Raw genomic sequence first — 22,554 nt, forward strand, 5'->3', positions numbered from 1 at the left:
ATTATGATTAGACATCATTTCTTTTTTGTTATATAGTCATTTATACCTATGATTTTCCTCTAACCATTGCTTTAGTCGCATTCCACAAATTTTACTTATTTCAAAATACTTTCTAATTTATTTTATAAGTTCTTCTTTGACACATGGGTTTTTGGAAATGTGTTGTTTAATTTCCAAATAGCCATGGCTTTTCAAATTTTTCTTTTGTTTTTGATTTCTAATTTAATTCTATCGTGATTACAGAACATACTTTGTGCAATTTCAGTCCTTTTACATGTATTCAGGCTTGTTCTGTGACATAATCTCTGGTCTATCCTAGATAATGTGCATTTGAAAAGGATGTGCATTTTAATTTTGTTCAGTAGAGTGTTCTATACATGTATGTTAGGTTTGGTTGGTTGATAGTGTTGTTCAAGTCTTTTATATCCTTGCTTATTTTCTGTGTAATTGTATTATCCATAATTGGAAGTGGAGTATTGAAGTCTGCAACTATTCTTTTTGAATTATCCACTTGTCCCTTTAGCTTCATTAGTTTGTGTTTCACGTGTTTGGGGCTCTGTGAGTAGGTACATATATGTTTATAATTTTGGCATTTTTGCTAATGAATTCATTCTTTTGTCATTATAAAATATCCCCCATGTCTTTAGTAACATTTTTTTCTTAATGTATATTTGGCCTAATGTTAATATAGCCACTCCAGTTTTCTTTGGGGTTGCCATCCTTGCTCTATCAACTTATTTGTGCTGTTAATCTAAAGTATGTCTCTTATAAGCAGCGCATAGTTGGATCCTGCTTTTTATCCAGTCCCACGATGTCTGTCTTTAGACTGAGATATTTAATCCACTTACACAATATGGTTATATTATAACCATAGCAGTATTTAGATTTACCATTTTGCTATTTGTTTCCTGTATGTCTTGTGTCTCTTTTGCTCCTCTATTCCCCTATTATTCCCTTTTCTGTATTATACATTTTTCTCTAATGTATCATTTAAATTTTTTGTTTTTTACTATATATCCTAAAAATTATTTTCTTAGTAGTTACTGTGGGTATTACAATATGGATATTAAATTGAAATAAACTAGTTCAATTTAATATTAATCCAATTTCAACTGTGGATAGAAAATTTTCTCCAATATACCTCCCTTTACTCTCCTTCCTTTGTGCTATTATTGTCATACAAAGTACACATTTATACTTACAAAGTTTTAAAGTTAATTTTTGCTGAAAATTGTACATTTTATATATTATATTGTAGTAACTCTTGAATCAGATATCTCCCCATTTCTTTTTATTTAAACCTTTATAACTGAAAAATAATATACATATACAGAAAATCTTACAAAAGAAATTTATACTTAATGAGTTATTATAAAGCAAATACCCTTGAAACTACCATCCAAACCAAGAAGTGGAATTTTGCCAGCCGCTCCAGACCCAATCACAGTTGTCTCCCTCTCATAAAAAGTAGGCATTATCCTGACTTTTATGATGATCATTCCCTCGTATATCCTTGTAGTTTTAACGTCCAAGCATGGATCCCTAGATTACATTTCATGTTTCCCATTTCTTTAATGTGATCTGTATTTTGAGTTTCTTTATCTGTACATTTCCCCCTCCATCTTCTCTCTCCCCAAGACCCCAGTTTCCTTTTGTTGCTGAGTTTGTTTTACTTTGCCCTTCTACTGCTTAATTTTAACACCAATCCTGGACTATTTTCTTTATAGTCTGTATTCCCTGCATCATATAGCCACTGGCTTCTCTGCTTCCTTTTAAAAATTTTTCACTTTCAAACTTGACTTTGTTGGGTTCACCCTGGAGTCACCATATTTAAGTGATCAACCAATGATTGGTCAGAATATTTTCTTAAATATCTTAAGTCAGTAAGTCTTCCACCTTTGCCAATGGCATCTGTATGTAAAGGCACACTTCCGAATTTCAGGCAGTTTACAAATCAGCCTTAGTTTTTACTTCCTGCTTGTGCATTTTCAAAGTAAGCCACAGATGAATGAAAAAGGCCCCTGCTTGTCCCAGGTCTACTCTGAGCACACATGAAATCTTGTAGACTCTTAGCAATGCATCAAAACTTTTCAATATCCTCTGGGGCCATCTTCTCCAGGTCTTTCTTTTAAATGTTGGGCTCAGCTCTTGTTTGCTTCAGCTGAAATTACAGCCTTAAGTAGCTATGATGTTAACTTCGACCAATTCCTACTGTTTTGCATAACAACCTAGGGATAGGGTTTTTCCACAGAGCTGAACTTCCAGTCAGAGCAAATACCATCAACACCCTGGGAATGGAGCTTTTACAAGGAGCTGTGAAATCAATAAAAATGCCACTGTGCACTGAAAATGGTGCTTGCAGCAGAGCTCTGAGAGGTGCGCCCCCTCCATTGATTTTGAGGCTCCATCTGTTCATAGCTACTATGCCATGGATCTGGGGAGCAGAGGAATGGGTGCATCTCCAGTTAAATCACCACTGACCCCACTCCTACATCTATTTTCAGTAGTTTTCTTCAACAAATAACTTTCACTTGTTCTCTGCCTTTGGCTTCCAGAGTTCTGAAATGATTGGTTTTCATAATTTTGCCATTTTTTATTTTTTTGCAATTGCTTTTGTGTAGAATTAAAGTCATCAAAGTCCTCACTCTGCCTTTCTGCAAGTTTCACCCCATATGTAAAGTTTTGGCTCTTTTCTCTTGAATAATATTTTCCTATAAGGCCTGTGTGGCCAAGAGAATTAAAAACATATTCCAGCAAAAAATTTTGTACATGATTATTCGTACAGAAAAATTCGTATTAGCCAAAAAGTGAAAACAAACCAAATATTCATCAGCTGATGAATGGACAAATAAATTGTGGTATGAATCCATACAATGGAATATAGTTCCTCTATAAAAAAGAATAAAGTACTGATACATGGTACAACATAGATGAACCTTGCAAACATCATGATAAGTGAAAGAAACCATTTGAAAATGCTACATTGCATGATTCTATATGCATGAAAAGTCCCAGACAGACAAAAGCATAGAGACAGAAGGCTGGTAGAGTTTTCTAAGAGTTAGGGGCAGGAAGAATGGAGAGTGACTGCAAATGAATCAGGAATTGTTGGAGGGGAGGAGAGTCAGAGATAATTAAAATGTTCTAAAATTTATTAAACAGTGGTTATGGTTGCACAATTTTGTGAATGTCCTGAAAACTACTGAATTATATACTTTAAAATGTTGAATTCTATTGTATGTGAGTTATATACAATAAAGCTTTTAAAAATCCTTTATAGAGTATTTATAAGTGAAAAAAGAAAATTTTGAAATTTTGAAAACTATTTCAGATCTACAGTAATGACAATTGAATTGCCCTCTCATTCATTTATGCATGTAGCCCTTCATCTGTTTCGTGAGGTAATTCATGTGCTGTGCCCAGCATAAAGGAAGCACTTGAAGAAGTGTTAGGTATTGTTATCGGGCATTAAAAAATTGGAGTGCCAGTGTACCACTGTGTAACAAAATGAATGAAAATTGATTCTACCTTCTAAGCATTCAATAATCTAAGAGTACACACACATATAAACAAAACAACTACAATAATGAAAAAAGTGTTTAACAGACAAATATAAAGGACACTATCAGAGTACAGATGGAGAAGTACTTTGTTTTGTCTGGGGAGAACAAAGGCAGCTTTCTGAAGATAATCGATCTAAATAAATGTTCTAACTCCTAGTGACCTGCTCAATCAGTTGAATAATAGTTTTGTGGGTAGAAAGTGAAGGGGAATATTTCAAGGAAAAGAAGCAGCATATGCAAAAATAAAGAAATGTGAGAACTGTGCATGGTATATGAGGAAATAGCAAAATAATAGTAGAAAACAAGTAAAGAATTTAACTTCCTCCTGTCACTGAAGAGGATTCCCAGAAAGATTGTAAGCAGGAGAGTGTCCTTTCACCAGCAGGAAAAGAAGATGCATTTGAGGGCACAAGGCTGGTGCCAGGGAGCCTGGTGTAGGATGATCAGGAGAAAGCTTGAACTAAGGAAGTAATGGAGCAGGAAGTGTTGAGGAAGATGAGGAAGAAAATAATTTTAAATGTGCACAGGAAGTAAAACTGAGAAAGTGTGATCATCAATGGGATTTGGACAGCTAAGAAGAGACAGAATAAACACCCAAATTTCTGGTTTGCTAATGGGGTAAATTTCAGTGTCATTCATCTCAACATGAAATAAAAGAAAAGAAACAAAATCGAGGGAAAACGTGATGATTTTTTTAATCTTATTTATTTTATTTTTAGACAGAGGGAAAGGGCAGCAGAGAGGGAGAGAAACATCAATGTCTGGTTGCCTGTCATCTGCCCCCTAAGGGGATCTGGCCTGCAACCCAGGCATGTGCCCTGACTGGGAATAGAACCGGCGACCCTTTGGTTCACAGGCCAGTGCTCAATCCACTGAGCCACACCAGCCAGGGAGGTGATGATTTTTTGATACCTGTGGAACATCCAGATAGAAATGTACAGTAGTTAATAAGAGTTCAGTTTTAAAGTTTCAGAGAAAGCCATCAGCTACCAATAGATTTGTGAGTTGTCAGCATAAACTTAGTAGTAGAAGCAATTGACCCCCCAAATTGTGTATATTTAAAATGTACAATGACCAGGTTAATTAAAGCATCCATCACCTCACAGTTTTGTGTGTGGTGACCCCTTCAGATTTATTTTCAAATACCATGTGATCTCATTTACATGTGGAATCTAAAAAAACTCTAAATTCATAGATTCTAGAAACAGATTGGTAGTTGCTAGAGGTGGGGGCTGGGGGTGAACAAACTTCCAGTTATAGAATAAATAAGTCATGGGGATGTAATGTATAGCATGTTGGCTATAGTATTATATTGTGTATTGGAAAGTTTCTAAGAGAATAAATCTTAAAAGCCCTTATCACAAGAAAAATATTATAACTGTGGTGATAGATGTTAACTAGACTTATGGTGGTGAGCATTTCATAATACATACAAATACTGAATCATTATGCACCTGAAACTAATCTAATGTTATATGTCAATTATACCTCAATTTTAAAAATTAAAAGATCTTTGTTAGTAAATTTCAAATATACAACGTATTGTTACTAACTTTTATCACAATCTGTATATTAGATTCGCCAGAGCTTATTTACCCTATGAAATTACATTTTTAGTAATAAAGTTAGTCATTTTCTCTCTTGAGATCTTGGCTTAAAATTTCATGGTCTGAATATTTTTGCATTTTCTCTTCTTTGCAATGGCAACCTTACCGACAGCCTGGGCCTAACCTGTTTGTATCGCTGCCTCACAGCCGCCCACAGGCATCTTGTCTTTGCCTGTCGTGAAAGGACAGGATAAGGAATGGCATTCCTCCAGGCCAAATCTCAGTTCAGTTCTAATAAGCCACCAGAGGTGAAATTAGCATAAGTTATCTTGGGTGAAAAGTGGGAAAAGATGAACACCATTTAAATAGGCCAACATCAAAAAAAAATAACCTAACGTGAGAGCTAATATTTCTGAATATACTTACTCTGTTTCTTCTTAGTAAATCAACTTTCTTTTGAGGTGGCCACAAAGTAATCAGTGCACAATTTTTGTTTATTTTTAAAGTATGTTTTATTGATTATGCTATTACAGTTGTCCCATTTTCCCCTCTTTATTCCCCTCTGCCCTGCACACCCCCTCCCACCAGCATTCCCACCCCTTAGTTCATGTCCATGGGTCACACATATTAGTTCTGTGGCTTCTCCATTTCCTATAGTGTTCTTAACCTCCCCCTGTCTATTATGTACCTACCATTTATGCTTCTGATTCTCTGTACCTTTTCCCTCATTCCCCGCCACCGCCTCCCCACTGCTAACTCTCCATGTGATCTTCATTTCTGTGACTCTGTTCCTGTTGTAGTTGTTTGCTTAGTTTGTTTTTGTTTTTAAGTTCAGTTATTGATAGTTGTGAGTTTGTTGTCATTTTACTGTTCATACTTTTGATCATCTTCTTTTTCTTAAATGTTAAAGTCCCTTTAACATTTCATAGAAGAAGGGCTTGGTGATGATGATGAACTTCTTTAACTTGACCTTATCTGGGAAGCACTTTGCCTGCCCTTCCATTCTAAACGATAGCTTTGCTGGATAGAGTAATCTTGGATGTAGGTCCTTGCCTTTCATGACTTCAAATACTTCTTTCCAGCCCCTCTTGCCTGCAACTTTTCTTTTGGGAAATCAGCTGATAGTATTTTTGGTTATTGTTTAATAAATATTTCTGGTTATTTTTTAATAAGTACTTTCATATCAGGAGTACATGGGCATACTGTACCTTTATATTAATAACTGTGAGGTCCACTCTATAAATGGCAAAGATAAACGAGTTCATTTCCTTATTATTTAGGGTATTATTAAAGCATGTGTTGTTTTATCATGAATGACATGCCAAAATAGAACTATTCAATCCTTTGTGAACGATTCTTCACTTTGAAATTTGGGAATTATGCCTTATTTCTTAACAAGTGGCCAGGGAGAATGACTGTTTTCCCATCTTAGCCAGCAGACACTCATTTTTCAAAACAGTGGACATTCACATTCTCTTTTGAATATACACCATTTATTAAATATCCACCCCCATTGCTGCCCTGATAACCATTTGGAACAGCTCATCATTTATGATAGCAATATCATTGCTCTGGGTCAGTTTGCAAAATAGCTAAAGAAAGACATTTGTTGGGTTTTCAGGAACTACTGTGAAGGACACATGGACAAAATGAAGGGGGAGGGTGGAAGCAAAGGAGGGAGGGAGGTTTGGCTAGGGTGGGGGGCAGTGGGGGGTGGGAAATGCAGACAACTGTAATTGAACAACAATAAAATAATTTAATTTTTTTAATTAAAAAAAAGAAACACATTTGTCATCTACCTCTCAGGTTCTAAAGGGAAGTGAATTTTAGGGTGTAATAAGTCTAGCTAGGGCTCTCTTTTCCTAGAAGAGATTGTAAAGGGAAAATTAATTCTTCAGTTTATTTGTTTGTTGGTTGGGATTTGGGGTGCAGGCATTTGCAATAACCCGCTGCAAATCGCCAAAATGGAGTATAACACACGGAAAATATTGACTTGACCTGGCAGGGGTGTTTTTATGTTTGGCAGCTACTTGAAGGCTCTATATAGGGTACAATTCTAGAAAAATCAGTTTCTCTTTTGTAATAGTAGAATATACAAGAGGTCTATTTTTTATGTTAAATTCTAGATTTGTTTTAATCTGGTCTCTCCCTCAGTACAGTAGCAAAAAGTGGCTGCTAATCAAATTCCCCAAGTTTAGTATTATTGAGTATATCTTTTTTGACCATTATATTAAAGTAATTCCATATAAGCTGCAAGAATGAATGCAATATTATACCTTGCTAAGGGGACAGTTGAATGTGAAGAATATCTTTACCATCTGAGGATGTGGACATGGGCGTGCATGGATCTGACGTGCAAATTGTATCTTGTTTTTTATCAACATTTCCCTAATTGCTAGTAAGATTGAACATCTTTTCATGTGTATGGCAGCATATAAATTTATTTTGTTGTGAATTTATGTATCTATTTTCCTTTGACTTGTCTATTCCCTCAATAACACCACACTATTTTCATCACTGTAGCTATAAATTATGTTTGAGATCAACATTTCTCTCCTTTTTTATCCATTCCTATTTTCCATCTATTTTAGAGCCCTCCTCTTACCCATCTTCTATATTTAATTTTCATGTGGAATCTCAAATCTATCTATTCAAGTACCAATGATATTTAACTCAGTCTTATTACGTGCTGAAATTATTACAATACTGCAGCCACCTTGACTGGTTTTCCTTCTCTCATTTGCCCTCTGTAGTCTACTCTCTAAACTCTCTTTATAAAGAAACCAGACTATTTTGAGGTCTCATGTAACGTTTATAACAACATTATTGAGATATAATCAACATACCATACAATTAATTCATTTAATTGTACAATTCAACTGTTTTTACTCCATTCACAAAGTTGTGCAGTCATCACTAACTAATTTTAGAGTATTTTTATCTCCCCAAAGAGAAATTCCATGCCTTCTACATATAAGCCCTCAATTCTGCCGTCTTCTTCCTCCTTTACTGCCTGGCCAGCTCTATCGAGACAACTACTAATCTACTACCTGTCTTCATAGATTTGCCTGTTCTGGATATTTGATAGTGGAATCATAATCTATGATCTTCTTTGACCGGCTTCTTTCACTTAGCATGATGTTTCCAAAGGTCGTCCATGCTGTGGCATGTATCAGTAGTACATGCTTTCTCTTTTATGGGCAAATAATATGCCATTGCACGAAAATACCACATTTTACTTTTCTGTGCATCTGTTGATAAACATTCGGGTTGTTTCCACCTTTTGGCTTTTATGAATAATGCTGCTGTGAACCTTATATAAACTTTTTGAAGTTTGTTACATTCCAATACAAAATTCAGTGGGAACTTTTCTAATTGCTTTAAATTTATAGATTAATTTGGGATAATTTTAATTTTTATTACAATATTCAGTATGTCCATGCAGGAAAATTATTTTCCTTTTTATATTATTTAGGCCTTGTATGTTGCCTGCCATGAAGTTTTATAGTTTTCTTCATGAAATTCTGGTGCATTTCTTTTTTGAACAATAACTTCTACTTATTTTATAATATTTTGCTATTTTGATTGGAATTTTTAAATTAAAATTTCTAGTAGGTGAAAGCACAGAAAAGAAAGAGGCACAAAGGAAAAGCTTACAAATGACACAGGACAGAATTCTGGGGCAGGGCAGTCACAGCTATCATGTCCCTCCCCAGGAAGCCAAAAAATGGTAAATAGTTCATTTCATGGCTTGAGAGAATTTAATTTTTCACTAATGTCACCAGACCTTGATGATTTCCTGTGAAAAGCTTTTCCTTCTGAGACACCATGTAGGAGTTTAGCAATCATAAGAGGGCATTTAATCATGTGCCCTATCAGTGATAGTATTGTCACATCTTATTACTGCCCGCATTTTAGAATGTGACTAAATGAACCCCCTTTATTGTTCTCTTCCAGGATTTCTAATGAACACTCCCCCAAACTCCAGATCCGGAGTCACAGTTACCTGAGGGCAGTAAGTGAAGTCTCCATCAATCGAAGCCTAGACAGCCTTGACCCTGCAGGCCTGCTCACGTCACCAAAGTTCCGCTCCAGGAACGAGAGCTACATGAGAGCCATGAGCACCATCAGCCAGGTGAGCAACTTGACCACAAGCCATTAACTGCACAAGGGTGAGTGGACACTGAGGGTACATGAAGTAAGGAGGCAGTCATCCCCCCCAGGAGACCACTGCTGGATCAGGCAGGGGGTCTGATCTAAATGCTACTTGCATCCTGTCCCCGCAAGCACCTGGTATCAACAGTCTACCAGCAGGTGAAGGGTCCTCTGAAGATAAATAAAGCACATCAGGGAATCCTTGGAAATTCATGAGCAGACTCTCAACACCAGCAAATCTGTCAGCAAGAAGTTAATGGATGAGACGTAAGATGCTTGAAGGATAGAAGGACAGTGTAGACATCACTGGCAAAACCAAGAGTGTTAAAAACCAAAAGTACAAGTATTAAGCATGTCATCAAGACAGGGACCCAGGCACAAGAAATGAGATACTGTCTATGTACTTTAAGTGGTCTTAGGTGAATATTGTGGCTTGGTAATGAGGTAGAAGCCCACTTATAAGAACAGGACAGGGGATGGAGACTCAGTAAGGGGATGAGGACTCAGTAAAGCTTTTCTAGTCTCTCCCATCCAGGATCTCAGAGGGTGTGGGAGAGGGGTGTGCTGCCTAAACTCAAGGGTGGAAAGAACCTGGAACTCTTGGAGGACCTGAACTTGAAGCTTTCAGGGACCACCAGAGAAGCAGAAAATGCCTCAGAAACTTCCTCCGGAAAGGCAAGAAGAAGGGTATTTTGTAATGATGTTTAGGGTCACTTCATTTAAATTTATATCAGAATTTAAAAAGTAAGTACCATACTTATTCAGCTAATATTTGCTGAGCAAAACACTGGTCTGGATTGTGCAAGTTATTCAGTGATGAATAAAACATAATCCCTATTCCTCAAAAGCTTACAATCTACTGGCAAACATACAAAAAACATAAAAGTGCTATCGTGAACATAATTTACTTATACACCACAAAAACACTCTGAGGTAGGTAGGGCAAGAATTAACAATAAAAACCACCTTTACTGGGTTAGACACTATGACAACTGCTTTATACTTCTAAAATATTAGTCCTTGCCCAGTCTGGTGTAGCTCAGTGGATTGAGTGCTGGCCTGTGAACTGAAAGGTCACCAGTTCAATTCCTAGTCTAGGGCACATGCCTGGGTTGCAGGCCAAGTCCCCTGTGGGGGGCACACAAGAGGCAACCACACATTGATATTTCCATCTCTCCCTCCCGTCCTCTCTAAAAATAAATAAATAAAATCTTTTTTAAAATAAATGAAATATTAGTCCTTATAAACGCTCTGTGAGATATGTAAGTAACCAGATGGCAAATGAGAATGTCTTTATGGTCGTGAAACTGCCAATAAGATCCTGAAGCTAAGCAGAAAAAGACATTAAGTACCCAGATTTTAAAGAGAGAGCTTCTAGGCATGAGGTGTAGAAATATGCATTTTAACAAATAAAGTAGTATTTGATTCTTACTTTGAAAATCGCTAGCCTAAAACATATGCAAAGACTAGAAAATGCTCTAGTTTGGTTGGAGCTTAGCATACTTAAAGAGGCAGCAATGGGAAATCTATTCTGAATTCTGTTCTAGAGACATTTTTATATAAATACTCTTGCATGCCAGGCTCAGTGAATGGACTTTATTCATTAGGAATGAGATTGATTAAAGATTAATTAAAACTTAAGCTTTTAAGCAGACAGGAGATACAATCGGAACTTTGGTGCAGGGTAGTTATTTTGGCAAAAAATGTGGAAAATATTGGAGGTGATGAGAGACTAAAGGCAGATAAGACAGACATTGTGATCATCCACATGAATTAATGCTGCTGGGGGCACTGCCGCTGATGATGGTGGCGATGATGGTGGCGATGATGATGGCGATGGTTGTGTTGTGGGCATGATGGTGGTAATCGTGGTAGTGGTGGTAGAGATGGTGATGATGGTGATGCTGATGTTAGTGATAGTGATGGTGGTCATAGTGATGATGGTGATAGGAATTGCGGTATGGTAATGGTGTTGGAGATGATGGTGGAGATAATGATAGAGATGATGGTGATGGTAGTAATGATGGTGGTGGTGGTTGAGATGGTGGTGATGATGGTGATGCTGGTGGTACTGGTAGAGATGGTGGTAATAGTGATGATGGTGGTAGAGATGATGGTGCTGGAAATGAGGGTGGTGATAATGATAGTGGTGGTGGTGGTGGTAGAGATGGTGGTGATGGTGGTGATGGCAGTGATGCTGGTATGGTGTGGTGATAGTATAGTGTGACAGGGCTGTGGATGAAACAAATAATGCATTCGAACAAAAAAATGGTGAAATCACAGCCTTAGCACTGAAGCCTCTCTGACCTGTATGAGTGAGACCCTAAAATAGAACCACAGCTAAGAAATTGGTCTAGAATAACTATATTGTTTGTTTCTACCATTCATACCTCACAGAAATAAAATACCTCTAAAAACAGATTGTGCTTGAATGTTAGAGAATAATTGAACATCTTTTCATATGGTTATTGTCCTATTTTTACTTCATATACATCTAATTAAAATGGGGGGTTTTAAAAGTAGAGCTTGAGAAGAATGTTATAAAGTCACATTTAAAAAATATTTGGTATAGTAACTGTTATTTCCAAGTTAGCTTAATTTATGTCTTAATTTATTTTAAGTCCAAATCTTAAGCATCTTCATTTAGAATGGTAAACTAGAAGCCCACAGGCATATTTTGTCTGGCAACATCACTATAGTCTATATCATTTAAAAATTAAATATTGCTGTGCTCAGTCGTGATGCCAGCAGTTCAGCCGTGACTTTGACTGAGATCACCCCTTCATAGTATGTATACGAAGGAATGGAAGCCCAGATGAAGGAAGTGTCTATGGCATACAGCTAGTCAGTGACAGAACCCAGAAACTCAGGGATTCTGAGTCCTAACTGGTAAGTTTCTTTAGTGCCTGCTAGTATTGAGTATTGGTGGCAATAATATTGTTAATAATAGTAGTCATAATAATGGAAATGATAACAATATCTATATGCATTCAGTTGCAAAGTTGTAATGTATCATTTACCAGATCAGGGTAGAAGCTTTGCATAGTATCTCATTAATTTCATATCAACTCTAAGAAAGATCATTTTTAGTTTATGAAACTCACTCTCAGAGAGTTGGAGTAATTTGTCTCATTCTTCCCACTATACTATCTCAAAATATATATATATCCTCTCTTTATGCAGTGCTTACCATGTGCCTAGACATATAGTATGCATTTGTATATATTATTTTATTTTTATCCTTAAAGCTTCCCTATGGGGTATTATTTTAACCATTTTACTGATGAGGAAAGTGAAACTCAGAGAATTCAAGCAAATTGCCCATAATATAGTAGAAAGAGCATTAAACTGCTCCCTGTTCCCATATAAACTATAAATCCAAGTGGATTTAAAATCTAATCAATAGCACAGAGTAACAAAAAATATTAATATGAAACTTTGGAGATTATATGTATGATATTGTGGTAGGCATTATAATTTCTAATAAAGCAAGAATTCCAGAAAACATAAAATAAACAATCGACATGTATTCCTTTTTTTTTAAGATTTTATTTATTTATTTTTACAGAGGGAAAGGGACAGAGAAAGAAAGGGAAACATCAATGTGTGGTTGCCTCTTGTGCGCCCCCTACTGGGGATAAGGGACCTGGCCCACAACCCAGGCATGTGCCCTAGACTGGGAATCAAATCAACAACCCTTTGGTTCTCAGGCTGCATTCAATCCACTGAGCCACACCAGTCAGGGCAATTGACATCTATTCTAACTAAAAATTAGGTATTGCTGTGTGGCAGCCATCATAAAATTAAAATACAATTGATGGGGTAATATTTGAGCACATCAAGAAAAAGAGTCAATATTCCAGTTGCTTAAAGTGTCCTACCAATTAGTATGAAAAGATACACAACCCAAAATTTGTGGCAAAACTTATGAGTCAGGGGAAAAGATATATGAAGGTCAATGAATATAAGAGAAGGTGCTCATATACACTAGAAGGCTGGTAAAAGCAAATCAAAACAGCACAATATAATTTCTGACCTGTCGGAGTGGCAAAAACTTCTAACATGTAGTCTGGTGACCATTTTGAGACATGAGCTCTGTCTTACTGCTGTTTGCAATGAATTGCTACAATTATTTTAGAAAGTAAATTGGTAAAATCTAGAAAAAGGGATTATCTTTTGGCAAAGGAATCCCATTTTTGGAGCTCTCTGATACAGAAATAAAACACCAGTATGTAAAGACTAATGCATAAGAATATTCACCATAGTGTGGTCTCCAAGGACATACCTGAATCATCATCCATGAAGGAGTGGCTACATAAATTATGCTACAATACGGTGGTAGTAACTTAGTGTCTGAATTTCCTTGAATCTCTATAAAAAGCAAACAGAGCAACTAGATAGAAAAATCAAAACTCATGGACAGTATTTATAACAAAATGAGGTGATCAGATATCCTTATGATCCCAAAATACGAGTAAAGGAAAACCACCAGTAGCAATAAACAGGCCTTGTATCCACATCTACATAGGAGGACAAAGAAGAAGACAATGACTTTAGTGATGGACTGAGTATGACAGCACCAAAGGAGCAGAAGGTACACTCTGGAAAGCTCACAGGGGGCTATTTGAGAATATCGGCTGAACTGGGAAGGACTTTACCTTTCTATTAGCAGGCGTGTTCAGGGTGTGTGCAGTAAGGCTAGAACAATCTGAGTGCATTGTGTAACACTGGAAACCACCATCCAGTGTTTCCTTGCAAGACAGGGCCCAGTAATGAAAAGATACTCCCAGTTGGGAGTAGAAACTACTATGAGCAAGATAGAGACAATAGCAAAAAAGAGATGAGAAAGTCTAGATAAAGGCAGGAGTGAGGGCAAGAGAACCAGGAAATCTCAGAAAGCAACACTGCTAAAACAGTAGAAGAGAAAGCCCTGTGAATTTAGGGGGGGATCCTGAATGTATCACCCACTCACTTTCAGAAAAGCTAATTTTATAGGAAAATGAGCCAAAGAAAAGTACCCACTTCAAATCACATTCAAAGTCACTGTACAAAGAAAAGAGAATAAGGTGCAGAATGACATTGCCACAAAAAATGAAAATATGCCAGAAAGACACACCCACAAAATAGACCAAGACTGTAACACACTATTTCCAAATGAACTCAGGAACATTAAGAAAATGATATAAGACAAGAAAGAAAAATATATCTGATTTTTAAAAACTTAAAAATGATGTCACAGCCCTGACTGGTGTGGCTCAGTGAGTTTGACGTCATCCCACAACTGAAAGGTCGCTGGTTCAATTCCGGGCCAGGTCCTAGCTGTGGGCCTGCAAGAGGCAACCAGTTGACATTTCTCTCGCACATCGATGTTTCTCTCCCTCTCCTTCTCCCAACTTCCTCCCTCTCTATCAATAAATAAACAAAATCTTTTTTCTTGATATTTTAAAATGAAGTCACAGAACTCAGGAAAGATTCAGAAGTAAAATAAAATTCATTGTAGAATGAAGATCAGACTAGGAGGAATACAGGAGCAAATAAACATGATATTTCATACACTAAAAAAAAAGACTCTAAAAAGGAAGGAAATTTTTAAAAACAAAAAGAAGTGCAGAGGTAAAAAATATTCAAGAAACATAAATATTTAACATACAGATGATAGAAGTCTCTGAAAAAGAAAATCAAAGTAAAGGAGCAGAACAAATAATAACAATAATTAATACTTTTCTGAAACAGAAAGATGATTCAAAATTACATCTTGAAAGAGCATGTACCTGCAAAATTGACCCAAAATCATCAACACCAAGACATAACCTAGTAAAACTACAGGATTTTCAAGAGTTAAAAAAAAAAAACTTTGAAATTCTAAACAAAAAGCACAAGTGGCTTTAAAAAGAACAAAATATAAATTACCATCAGACTCTTTAACAATACTAGTTTATGCCAAAAGAAAAATTAATAATATATTATTATACTCAAGGGGAAAAATGTGAACCAAAGATTTTTATACCAGAAAAACTGACTTTCAGGTATAAAATACATAGGCAAGCAGTTATAAACATGGATGAATGCAGAGAATATTGTTTCCATGAGCTCTTCCTGAGGGATCTACCAGACAATGAGCTTCAGACAACCCACAGGACCAGATGTAAGAACTAGTAGCAAACAGATGTCTGGGTTTATTTCTGAGCTCTCAATTCCATTCCATTGGTCTGTGTGTCTGTACTTCTGTTGGTGCCACACGGTCTCAGTTACTGTAGTAAGCTCTGTAGTAAGTTTTGAAGTCAGAAGTGTGAGTTCTTCAGCTTCATTCTTTTTCAATATTGTTTTGGAAATTCAAGTTTTAATTAGTATCTTAAATTGGTATCTTAGAATTTTAAATTAAGTCTTAAATTAGTATCTTTATGTATTTGTATTTTTCCTCATATTTCTTATGCTTCGCATTTTTTGAGCTTCTTGGAATCCAACATCTGATGGGTAGGAGTTCCAGAAAGAAAAGAGAAAACAGATGGGAGGAAATCACTAATGAAATAATTTAAGGAATAGTCCAGAGCAGAAAGACATGATTTTGCAAATTGAGAGGCCCACTGAGCACATTGGGCAGAGAAATACCCATACAGAAATCATCATGGGGAAATGTTAGATCATTAGGACAAGAACATCCTAAAAAAAATTCAGAAAGGGGTGGGGGAGGGAAGCAACCCACAAGGAAAAGCTCTGCAATGAGAAAGGCATCTGATTATTCAACCTCTAGCATATGCAGAAGCTAAGCGACAGGAGAGAAGCCTGAAAATACATAGAAGGAGACAGGATACAGGCTAGGTTTCTAGATGCGAGCATATGTAAGAGTGGAGGTGGAACACAGATATTTCCATCCATGCGGAGTGGCTGCCTCATCCAGAAAAGCATTGGAAAATATGCTCCACCACAAGGAGGGAATAAAGCCTAGAGGAGGAAACAAAGGCTCCATCATGGGCTCCGTAATGAAGGGCACCCCCAGAATGATGGGGAAGGGAGATCCCAGGAGGGCAACAGGCTTGGCAGCCATAGATTACAGTACAAGGGCAGGAGGGAAACCAAGAGGTTACCAGAGGTCTATGAACATATCAAGCGATTTACATAATCACGTGTTTGGAAAAATGGATGTAACTACCATAAGACCCAGAAAAAAGAATTAAAAGTGGTTGTCTCTGGGGAGACGGAGTCCAAAGTGGGCAGGATGGTTCAGGACCCTGCTTTTCTCTTTATCAGCTACCTAGAACTATTTGACCCACATTTGTGTATAAGTCTCATAAAGAATAATCTTTTTATATGAAAAAGTAGTGTCAACATTAAAAATATAGCTATTGGTAAAACTAAGACTAAAGGCGAGGTAAGGTGTAAGATAATGTAAATATAGTACAAGTAAATAAATATATTTACATGATCCTGTAAATATATCACAACTATTTTAAACTGAGGAAAGAATGGAGAGAGCATATGCACCCCCCAAAAAGGAATTATTAGCTGTTTTCAGTAATGCTATGGGCAGTGGTAGTATCACTATGTTATTCTGAGGCTGCTGTGCGTGTATTGTAAAATAAAGCAAATGAATAATAGTAGGACATCCCAAAGCTATCATGTCTGTGTGCTTGAGACCCAAAATTTAGTATGGAATAAAGGTGTAAGTATAATATAGAACAGATTATTTAAGAACCCTACAGCCTGAGTTTGAATTGGAGGAATTCATAGCCTACTTCTTCCTGTTGAAAAGGCCTAGGAACAATGACTAACCAAGTAGCAATGACAACAAAGCTTCCTAGTGCCCAGATTGTGTTCTTGGGATATCAATTCCCGCTGATAGAAAAGAGGGATTCGGGGGAAAATACTGATTTCGGGACTGGGCAGGAAATGTATAGGATGAGTTTGCAATCCTTTGTCATAACAGATATCAAGGGAGCTATCTGAGACTACTAGCTTCGTGTCAAAAGGACTGAGCAGCCAACCAAAGAGGTTCCCACTGGCCGAAGTGAGACAAATGTCAATTCACTAAGAATAATAAATGAATTTGATTTAAAACCATCAAATATTTTTAAATCTATGAGTTTGTTTTGATATTTTTAAACATACAGATCACTTTTTGTAGATAAGAGTGAACAAATATATTATCCTGAAACATAGTAAATAAAAGGAAAGAGTTCCTGTAGTTCCCATGTGAACCAAACCATTAAGTAACCAAATAATATGACAGGAAGCAATTATTTATCAAACTGTTCCAACTAGTAACTGTAAAAGTTGATGGATTAGAATATCACCATTTGCAAACCCCCAATGAATGAATGGACCTGGGCATTTGAGCACGAATGACTCCCAACAGCGTAAAGACAGCCTGTCAAGGAAATAATGTGCCTCTCGATGAAAGAATGCATGGCCTCTAGTCTTGCCAAAGGGATTGAACCTGAGACCAATCAAAAGTCAGAACCCAGCTTATAATATTCAGGACATAGAAAAGACAGAAAACATGCTACATCCCATCGAGAGTGTGAAATTAGAAATCCGATGGGAATCTCTGTAGGTCAAATGACCCAGCTGCTTCAATAGATGATGAATTATAATTTTAAAAATGGATGAAGGATAACCTGTATGTTAACAGTGAATTAAAAGATATACTAAGTTTTTAAAATGTGTACAACTAAACTATATGGTCCAGGGATGCACACTTTGGTAAGAACAACAAAAAGAAAACATAAATAAATGCAAAGAAGTGATTGCTATACAACTACTCAGAGAATGGGTTGTATTTGGAGGGGGGTGGATTGTGGTTAGGAAGGGGCCTGTGGAGGGTCTGCTGAGTGCCTGGAGTTGTTTCTTGCTCTGGGTAGTGCTTATAAGGGTGTTTTCCTTATTATAATTTGTTGAGTTATACATTAGTTTTGTGTGGTTTTACTTTATGATTCAATTTTTATAAAAAATAGAAGAGAAGGTACATACCTCTGGAAAGCTAGTTACCCAAGTTTAATAGTCGTTACTGCACAGGGATAGATGTATTACTTTGTGATGTTTGCATGGTGATTAAAGTGGAAAGTGTAATAAATGAGATATGTACCTGTACATATACATATACATCATTTCAAACTTACAAAAGAGTTACACATAACTCTTTCGCTCTTTCACAATGAATTACAAATATCAAGTCCCTTTAACTTCCAATGCACCTCCAAGTATTTCCTAAAAAGGCATGGATGTAGATAATATATATTTAATTTTTAATACATACATAATTATCAGCCTTGAAAACATGCAGGGATTATTTATATAAAATTAGATAATGTATGTTAAAATACTATTTTAAACTATAATGAATTATTAAGAAATCCATGTCTCTTTCCACTTATATGCCTTTAGGAAATTGGTCCCTTTTATTGGAAGTTTAAAGAATTAGCCGTTATTTGAGTGCATCTTCAGATAACACAAAATGAGGAGACAGTTAAAAATTGTAATCATTTTCCCTGTGTTCTAACCTTAATTATATTTTAATCTGTTAAATTCTCAATTATTCATGAATTTGATAATAGGAAAATTAGACATATGAAGTTCTGAAAGGAACAAAAAATTGAAGAATGCTCCCACATCTCTAAAAGGTGATAAACTGGAGCACTTGGTCTGACTTATTTATTTACGTATTTATCCTTCTAGAAGATGCTCAAATCCAATGTACGTTATCTACAGAGGCATATAAATAAATAAAAACTCATTCCTCAAAAAAGAGAAGGCCTCGTTTGGAAGATTTTTTTCAATGCATTTATAAATAATTTATGGACCATATCAGCTTTTTAAAAAGAGGAGTGAAAGCTTTAGATAGTTCGTAGAGAGTTTGAAAACCTTGACAGTGCTTCTCCAGGCGTTGACATATCAGGTTTGGTCTATCCTGGGGAAGAATATGAGCATCTTGCTAATAAATATAGGGCCTGTTTTTATACTTTACACCAAATTAAGCTTCAGTTGACACTGAAATTGTTTGCCAAACTATTCACTTGCAAAGGCACAATAAAAATACTAATTTCTAATATGTCTGTGCTAAAAATGGTTCCATTGAAATACACGAACTCTGACCATGACCAAAATGTCGTTCTCTAGGTTTGCATTTATAAATAAGGAAGATTAGCACCTGGGCATGCACTGGAATAAGTCTTTAATGTAGAGGATATAAAATGCATTGGATTTTAATGTCATCAGACGCTGCTTTCTTCTGGGGGGTTGCAGTTTGCAGATGCTTGAAGGGAGAGGTTGCTTGTCCCCTGGGGAGGAGGAGGAGCGTGCTGTGTGACGGCAACCTGTCTGTGCCCACAGGTGAGCGAGATGGAAGTGAACGGGCAGTTCGAGTCTGTATGCGAATCGGTGTTCAGTGAGCTGGAGTCCCAGGCGGTGGAAGCTCTGGACCTGCCCATGCCAGGCTGCTTCCGCATGCGGAGCCACAGCTACGTGCGGGCCATCGAGAAGGGCTGCTCCCAGGACGACGAGTGTGTGTCCCTGAGGTCCTGCTCCCCACCGCGCACCACCACCACCGTGAGGACCATTCAGAGCAGCACGGGTGAGTGAGCAGAGCAGCTGTCCCCTGAGTCCCCGGCGACACCATGCCCCAGCCAGCCTGGCCTCTGAGCCGGAGCTGTGGCACACTGTCCCGTAAGAATGCACATCGTGCGCACAGTCACCAAATACCACCCATGCCCTACAAAGCAGTGGTTTGCTTCCCTGCCTTCCTCTTTCCCCAGCTTCTGGCTACATTCACACCCAACCTTCTCTCTCTGTCACCATCTCTGCTTTCAACAGAGGAAATCCCAACTACAAGACCAAGAGGAACATCACAAGGGACAGGTCTTCACAAGATTCCCCCACCACATCCTAGGAGCCAACGAAGTCATCCCTACAACTCTTACTCTTCATAATCCATCTCTGACTTTTAGAGCAGTGACCCCCTAAACAAATCGCACACCCTGAGTGTTGAGCATCACAGAGCTGGAATGCTTTATTGATTCCAAGATACCCACAAAATGACTATCCCAAAAGACCTGAAATGTCACTGTGAGAAAACAGGAAGGAAGAAATGATGTTCCATCAGTAATATTGATGGAACAGCTGATAAGTTCCCTTTCATTGTAACAGAGGAAGATTTATTTATTTTAAAACCTCTTTTCCCTCTAAAAGTTGGATTTCGTTTTATGCCATTAAACTGTGTTTTTATCAATAGATTGTAGGCAGAAAGGGACCAAAGAGCTTAGTTGATTTCCATGTCGCTGGAGGCTGCACGGGAAGGTAGCCATGAGTTATGAAGAACAACGTGTGTGTGTTCAGATTTATAACATTTGGGTCTGAGCAGAAAATCCCCTCCATCTCAACAAGGCTTAACTTTACGATTACATTTAGCATAACTCCAATACAGAGCAGTTCTACAAGTTTACCAATCCTAAAGGCAAGATAAATAATGATGAATAAATTAGAAGAAAAAGCCTATGCTAGAATATTGTATTATTCAATTTCTGTTCTAGGTAGATGAAATGTCAATAATTATCATTCAGCCTAGAACTTTTACAGGCTTGAGAATTATAGGTCCTCAAACCTGAGCTAAAATCCTACTAACTAGAGATATGAGGTCAAAGAAGGAATTTGGGGGGAAAAAAACCTTAGAGGTTGAACAACAGGAGTTCATTCTTGTTCAATGAGAACAGTGATCTCAGGGTTAGGGGAAGCAATGCTCCCTGGCTCCCCAGGGAGCTCAGCACTCTGCCCTGGCTGCCTGTCTCCAAGCAGAGATAGTAAATGTACGTTCTTGTTCACTCAGAAATTCTATATAAGAACAGCCGCAGATGAGATTTACAAATTAAATAAGGTTGATTTATGTAATGCAAAAACATTTTTTATTATCATCAGCATATTTACGTGTGTTTATGTTTGTACAGTAAGTGCAGCTTCGAGGTCTGCCCTGTGCCTGTAGCGCATCGCTGTGTCTTTAGGTGTTTTCCCATTTCACCCTCCCTACCCCACACACGGCCCTTTCCCAGTGTCTGGTCCGTTCTTCACTCTAACAATCTCCTGGCCTGCCAGCTGCCCTTTTGTACTAAAACCGCCCCTTAAATACACAAAATGCAGATCCTTGCTCAGAAGAACCGAGGGAAGGAAAAAGGGCCACTGGCTGACTCCTTCCACCTCACGGAACGGTGTTATGGATAAAGTGGGAAGAGACTACAGATGGCTTATGTTTTGCTCACCTCTCAGAGGATTTTGTTATTTGAGAGACAGTCTACTTATACTTCCTGTGACAGTTCCTGTCCCAGGGTCTGGAGGTTCCCAGGGTTCAAACAACAGGATTGCCAGATAAAATCCAGGTTGTCAGTTAAATTTAAATTTCACATAAATGGCAAATAATTTTGTAGTGTAAGTACACCCCAAATATGGCACAGAACACACATATACTACAAAATTATTTGTAGTGTTTGCAGCATTTGCTAAATCTGGAAAGCCTATCAGTGGAGATGCAGGGTGGGAGGGTGAACTGTGTTGTTATATTTAGAATCCAGATCAAATTGGAGGGGCTTTAGCCAGAGGCCCTCTGGGGGAGAACATCCCCAAACAGGGAGAAATAAGTGAAAACACCATGGAGGTGATTGCATCTGCTCGTTTTGGGCTCTCTGTGTCTGGTGCTAAGGAACGGGCCACTGCCTGCGCTCTGTGGGTGGGAAGCAGGCAGGCTTACCTGCAGCTGTGGGGTTGGGGCTGGGGGGGGTTGGAAGGGCAGGAACAGGAAGATGAGACTTGCCCTGGGAGTGGAGAAGCATAAAATATCAGATTTTTGCACAGGGCTTCACCCTTACATCAAACTGAACATTAAGATGTATCATCTTTATAGTCGTGGAAAAATAATTTGAGGAGTTATAAACCATTACAGTAGATTCTAAGTAAGTACATCAGATATTTAGAAATACAACCTTAAGAATTTAATATCACCTCTCAGAGTTTCTCTATGCCATAGATTGGTCTTTTTTAAGCCATTGTTTTATTATTTGATAAGGTTCTATATCTTTCATTTTACCACCCATTGCTGCTGTGTGCACCTCTCTCTCCCCTCTCATTTCCCTTTCTCTCTCACATGACCTCAGCACTATCATACTAATTTGTCTTCTTCTACTGGTTTCCTTCCTACTTTGAATCACACACAATTTCCTGTAGAAAACACAGAAAATCTACTTTCTCATAGGATCTACTAATTTTTGAAAGAATGAGCTCATCCGTAGAAATCAGGAAATTACTTTGCTCTA

The 22,554-nt window shown here is 37.5% G+C and overlaps 1 protein-coding gene across 9 annotated transcripts in view; it reads left to right on the forward strand.

Moving 5' to 3' along the window:
- Positions 1–22,554, forward strand: part of DLGAP1 (DLG associated protein 1) — an 828,057-nt gene that overhangs the window by 649,368 nt on the left and 156,135 nt on the right. For all 9 annotated transcript variants that reach the window (XM_024580349.3, XM_053912688.1, XM_053912686.1 and 6 more), the window contains 2 exons: positions 9,068–9,245; positions 19,592–19,832. In XM_024580349.3, coding sequence (XP_024436117.2) covers positions 9,068–9,245; positions 19,592–19,832 — 419 coding nt within the window. The remainder of the gene's footprint in view (positions 1–9,067; positions 9,246–19,591; positions 19,833–22,554) is intronic.

Source organism: Desmodus rotundus, chromosome 10, assembly GCF_022682495.2.
Source record: "Desmodus rotundus isolate HL8 chromosome 10, HLdesRot8A.1, whole genome shotgun sequence".
NCBI classification, from domain to species: Eukaryota; Metazoa; Chordata; class Mammalia; order Chiroptera; family Phyllostomidae; genus Desmodus; species Desmodus rotundus.